Source organism: Crocuta crocuta, unplaced genomic scaffold (genome assembly GCF_008692635.1).
Source record: "Crocuta crocuta isolate KB4526 unplaced genomic scaffold, BGI_CrCroc_1.0 scaffold20, whole genome shotgun sequence".
NCBI lineage: Eukaryota > Metazoa > Chordata > Mammalia > Carnivora > Hyaenidae > Crocuta > Crocuta crocuta.
In genome coordinates this window covers 549,286-555,591 of record NW_027527932.1, presented here as the reverse complement: position 1 = coordinate 555,591, position 6,306 = coordinate 549,286, and the positions used below count along the sequence as shown (strand labels likewise).

Here is a 6,306-nt window from a genome sequence, read left to right as displayed (position 1 = left end):
GCTCAACTAGCACTTCCGACGCCTAGTGATCCCGGGCCCCGTGCTGCCCCACTCACACGAGCAGGAGGCTGCACAGGAGGTGACAGTGCTGCTGTCCCACTCACACGACTGTATAAAGGACCACTGCTTGGGGTTCTGCTTCCAGAAGCCTGTCCTCCCTATTGCTGACCGCTCCTGATCTACTGTTTGCTACACTCTACAGAATACTGAATGCCACAAGGGGAGCTATGATAAAGGAGCTACGAATCAGTACACTTACTTCATAAAAAATCCAAATACAGAAATAACACAAGATTCTTCGGTGGAGTAAAAACATATCAATGTTTTGACAGATCATTTTGCTACCATCTTTAGGCTTTGTATTTCTGTCCTCTAGCTGGCTAAAATTATCTAGAGTCTGAAAGTTAGCTTCAACAAAACTAAATATACAGTCACTAATATGTGTACAAAATAGCTAGTGAATCACGAGTCAGTTCTCACTCAAATTATCTGACAGAAATAGTAGTATTTATTACACGCAGGCAGTCATTAGAGAAGTTAACTGTTACGTCCAAAGTAACATTACTAGCAAGTGACAGAGACGTAATTCAAAGTAAACTCTAGAGCTCTCTTAAATCAATGGTTCTCAGGCAGAATTCTCATTTTTATCAGCTGTTGGGAGAAAAATACCTGCAGGGCCAAAATAATCATGAAAATACCACAGCAAATTCTGTCATATGTATAATTCTGTATCCTACAAGGTGACTTGTACACAGTAGATGCTTCCATTCACTGAGTCTCAGCCCACGTTATTTTTTCTGTCACAGAATTTCTGAAATTTTCTAGCTAGCCAATTCCAACTCCTAACCAACAAGATTCAACCAAAACATCATCACTTTCAGTACAAACGTAGTGCCTAACTCTCCTCAGCAGAATTACCTCGTGCTGGTCACCTGCAGGATATTTATCACATTATACCTCATTTATAAATGCCTGACCATCCAGGCAAACCATGGGCACTCTTAGAACAATGTCTTTATGGGGTGCCTGGGTGGCTGAGTCAGTTAAGCATCCGACTCCAGCTCAGGTCACAATCTCAGGGTCTGTGGGTTCGAGCCCCGCGTCGGACTCTGTGCTGACAGCTCAGAACCTGGAGCCTGTTTCAGATCCTGTGATTGTCTCTCTCTCTGCCCCTCCCCCATTCAAGCTCTGTCTCTGTCTCAAAAATAAAATAAACATTAAAAAAAAAAAGAATAATGCGTTTATCAACTTTTTTTTTTAATACTTTTATTTCTAGGAGAGAGAGACAGCGTGAGCAGGGGAGGGTCAGAGAGAGAGAGGGAGATACAGACTCTGAAATAGGCTCCAGGCTCTGAGCTGGCAGTCAGCACAGAGCCCGACGCGGGGCTCGAAACCACGAACCGCGAGATCATGACCTAAGCGAAAGTCGGACGCTCAACCGACTAAGCCCCCCAGGCGCCCCTCCTTTATCAATTTTTTAACCCCAAGTGCCACATGGTGCCTAGGACACAGTATGCTAAATAAATGTTTGCTGAATGTATGAAGAAATAAAGTCCCAGGTTTATTAGTGATTAGCCCTTTGAATCAGGCTCTTATAAGCTCACAGTAAAAGTAGGTAAAATCTAAGGGTGCCTGGATGGCTCAGTCAGTTAAGCATCCGACTTCGGGTCAGGTCATGATCTCACAGTTTGCGACTTCCAGCCCCGCGTCAGGCTCTGTGCTGACAGCTCAGAGCCTGGAGCCTGCCTTGGACTCTGTGTCTCCCTTGGTCTCTGCCCTTCCCGACTCTTGCTCTGTCTCTGTCTGTCTGTGTGTCTGTCTCTCTCTCTCTCTCTCAAAAATGAATAAACATTTAAAAAAAGTAGGTGAAATCTGGCAAGGGCTGGCTAGAAAAATTTAAATAATGTAAGCAGTATAGATTTACTATTAGCTTGAGTACTGTGAATGTTTGAATTTATCAAAATTATCCCCTTTGTAAATTGCTTAATTAATTTATTTTGAGAGAGAGAGAGAGAGAAGAGGAGAGGGAGGGAGGGAATGGAGAAAGGGCAGAGAAGGAGGAAATCTCAAGGAAGCTCCATGCTGTCAGCAAAGAGCCTAATATGGGACTTGATCTCACAAACTGCGAGTCATGACCTGAGCCGAAATCCAGAGTTGTATGCTTAACTAAGTCACCCAGGCACCCCAAAACTACCCCTTTTAAAATAAACAGTAAAGCACTAAGTATTAAAAAGGCATCTAATCATGCCACTGCTGATGTTCATCCTACTGTTACATTATGAAAAAAATGTGGTAGGGAAAAAAAAAAAACTCAGCGGGTGAAAAAATACTACAGAAGTCTTTTCTCAAAGAAAAATACAGAATTCCGATTAACTGTAACTAAGCCCTAAGCATCCTACTTCCACACAAACGCAGTAAAGAGCCAATAGAATTTCCATCATTTTTTGACACCAAACTAATAAGAAACAAAGGGAACAAGACTCCCTAGCAGTTTTATAAAATAGCTAAAGCTAAAAATAATGTTTGAGAGGAAAAAAAAATGACTTCATGTGGTTATTTTTAGAGAAACAAATTAGTAAAATAAATAAATGTAATTTAATTTTATAATCTTGCAACCCTTTTCTTTTTTAAAAACATACTTAAGAGAGAGAGAATGCACATGACTGGGGGGCACAGAGAGAGGAGAGAGAATCCCAAGCAGGCTCTGTGCTTTCAGTGTGGAGCCCAACGTGAGGCGAGAGCTCACAAACTGTGAGATCATGACCTGAGCCAAAATCAAGAGTTAGATGCTCGACTAACTGAGGCACCCAGGTGCCCCTTTGTAACCTTTCTCATAAATAAATTTACTCAGAAAAATAGTATCAGAGAACATCTCAATTTTAGTGCTTACTACAAATCAGGATATAAAAATATTTCTGTATGTTAGGTAGTTACTCTATTTTTATACTTAATTTCAGTACTTTTTAGACAATAGTATCTTCTGAACCAATAACACATTGATGCCCTAAAACTTTCAGTCACATTCCAGAAAACCTTACTAAATAAACAAATCTTTTGTTTGCTGTGAAACTATTTTAAGAAAAGTGAAGTTCCATTATGACCTGGTAGTAGACATTTATGACCCCCTTTAAGTAACATATATCTCCTCCAAAACAAGTCTGTAAATGATACTGCTCATGAGATGACAATGAATGCACAGTACTGTTAAATAGGTACCCTGTGTTTTGAAGTCAATTAAATTCACTACCTAGGATGGAAAAAATCCACAACTAATCACCATGTGCCTGCTATCCATTAAGACATATTACCCTTTCCACAATTCTTTCCCAAAGATACATGCCTACACTCTTCCCTTCACACGCCCCACAACCCCTTCTCAGAAAGATTACTTTCAGCTGCAGTTGCCTGATCAGCTTCAGTCTGTTCATTTTCTGCACTGGAAATATCAGATCCATTTTCGGGTTCTGTGTCATCCTGAAGGCTTTTATCCACATCATTTGTATGGGAATCAAGGTCCCCTTCTTGTTCTTGGGTCATATGATCAACAGTTTGAGGTTGCAAATATCTAAGCTGAGGTGATTCAGGCTCATGATGGCTTACTGGAGACTGCAACAGATGATGATGCTGCCGATGCCTTTCTTTTTCCATTTGTTTGGCTTCCTGCAACTGTTAAGAAATAGAATTAATTTCCCATATTAGTAAAGTAAGTTGTTTAAAATTTGGAAGGATAATGTTACACTCAACTATAAATCCTTGTCTCTAGGATTAGAAATTGGAGTCCATCAGTGGCAAAGACTGTAAAATATACTAAAAATACACAAAAACAAGTAACACTGGTTACTTCTTAGAGGGATGGAAATTGGTACATAAGAACAGAGATGGAAGTCTTTCAGTATTTCTCTTCTCTTTGGTATTTCTGGTGTGCTTGAATCATGTGACTGTATAACCTAAGCAAAATTTACCAAACTAAAATAAAAATTTAATAGCCTCAGAATAATAATTGGATTAATGCAAACAGTGGATTTTCCTAAAACCAAAATTTCACTAAGGGAGGGAAAAAGTGGATGGGAAAATAAAACACACTCATGGTCACCAATGATTCCTTTGATTTTCACTTTCTTGCAGAGCCCCCTCCCACACTGTTCCAGGGATGGTCTGGGTACCTATTTCTGATCATCAAGCAGGCACTATAGCTTCTGCCTTGTTGCTCTCTCTGTCTGATCATCTACCCCGGAGACAGCCAGCTGCCATGCTGTGAGGAGCCCTAAGAGACCCACATGAAACTTGGGCCTTTCCATCCAACAGGCAGTGAAGAACTGAGACTTTTCACCAAAACCAAATGAGTAAGATTGGAAGTGTCTTCTCTAGCCCAATGAAGCCTTTAAGTGACTGCAGCCCCAGCTCGCACTGTGATCCATGCAGACAACTACAATCTCATGTGGAACCCAAACCGTAACCACCCAGCTAAGCCACTCCTGTATTCTGGCCTTTCAGAAACTATGAGAGATAAGCAGCTAAATAGTAAGTTTTAAGGAGCTGAAGTTTGGGGTTAATTTGCTACGCAGTGGTATGTAACTACCACAGCATGGTACCTCTCGTGTAAGAAAGAAGATATGTGAAACCATACATTTATCTGCTCATTTGTGCTACATAAATGCAGGAAGGATAAACTAGAAACAAGGGATTAGCTACATCTAAGGGGTAGAAAGGAGGAGGGAAGAGGAATGGAGTGAGAGAGATGAAGAAGGAGCAGTAGTACTCTGAGTTTACCTTTTATGTAGCTGTGTTAAATCATAGTGCTATTTAACATACTCAAGAAATGAACAAGCAATTAAAACTAACCAAGAAATGGAAAACAAGCAATAATAAATTAACTTAATTATATTATAAAGGAATAACATTATGCCATGAAGTGTGGAGAAAAAAAGAATCTAAGTAACTTCGGAAAACAATAGTTTGGATGGATCTTATAAGGCTAAAAAACAAAAAGAACTAACCATAAATGCTATAATCTACTAAGTAAGTATGCTTCTCACAGTGGTATGGGTTAACTATTCTAAAAATATTTTGTATGTGTAATAGGGACTGAACAAATACTATATCATAGAAAACAAAAGCCATACTTTTCACTGTTTAAAGAAGTTACAAATAAATAAAGGGCAAAGACTGAAATGAACCCTGTCATGCTAAACTGAAAGAAATGTCAGTATAGGGGCGCCTGGGTGGCTTAGTCGGTTGAGTGTCCGACTTTCGCTTAGGTCATGATCTCGCGGTTCGTGGGTTCGAGCCCCGCGTCGGGCTCTGTGCTGACTGCCAGCTCAGGGCCTGGAGCGTGTTTCAGTCTGTCACTCCCTCTCTCTCTGACCCTCCCCTGCTCACGCTGTCTCTCTCTCTTCTAGAAATAAATAAAACATAAAAAAAAAAAAAAAGAAATGTCAGTATAAACATATACACAAATACAGGTGTGGGGTTAGGAGGTAGAGGGAGTATACAGATACATCTTCCTAGCTCTATCTGCTGAGCGGGCCGAGAAGCAATAACATCTCAGCAGCAACAAATACACCTAGCACTCAGATTTTGGTTTCTAATGACCATTCTCCAATTGAAAGAGCCAAAACTCCCTGTTGAAGTGGTTGGTTCTAGGGCTGAGGCAGAAAAAATTCAAAACAAGCCTGCAAGATTTTGAGATTGCAGAAAGTAAGGAAGTGCTCAAAAAAGGATGGAGCTTGTCAAAAGTACGTAAGACCAAAGCTGGAATAATTTGAGCAACAAAATAAATAATAGCAGTGGATTATAACCAACAGAATAAATACCTATGAGGACAGACTGATATAAATAAAAAACTTAAAAATATACAGGAAAGAATTCTTAATAGATACAGAAGAATAATTCTTATTAACAGATAGAGAAGAAGAGATAAACAGAAAATCACCATTAGGGAACCACCACAGTAATAAATGCTGCCAACAAGATCCACTGAAGGATATTTAAATTGGGGATGGGGGAGTGTGAGAAGGAAACAGGATATTTACACAGTTTTAAGGTATCTCCAAGATGTCTATTAACTGCGAAAGAATAACTAGTAACTTTACAGTGGAGGAACCTAGCAGTTACCACCTTAACTGAGTAATCAAAGTTAACATCACCAGCAACAGGACATGTCAACATCATGAATTCCTGATATGATGCACTGAAAAGGACACAACAATGCATCAGAGATATTCTAGCAAAAAACAGACCTCAGTCTAATCATGAGAAAACATCAGAGGAAACTGAGGTACATTAAAAAAAAAAAAAAAAAAAAAA

At 39.7% G+C, this 6,306-nt stretch overlaps 1 protein-coding gene across 5 annotated transcripts in view; it reads right to left on the bottom strand.

The window, feature by feature from the left end:
* ARFGEF1 (ARF guanine nucleotide exchange factor 1) overlaps nt 1-6,306 on the bottom strand; it is a 150,079-nt gene that overhangs the window by 87,028 nt on the left and 56,745 nt on the right. For all 5 annotated transcript variants that reach the window (XM_077751762.1, XM_077751763.1, XM_077751759.1 and 2 more), the window contains one exon: nt 3,390-3,666. In XM_077751762.1, coding sequence (XP_077607888.1) covers nt 3,390-3,666 — 277 coding nt within the window. The remainder of the gene's footprint in view (nt 1-3,389; nt 3,667-6,306) is intronic.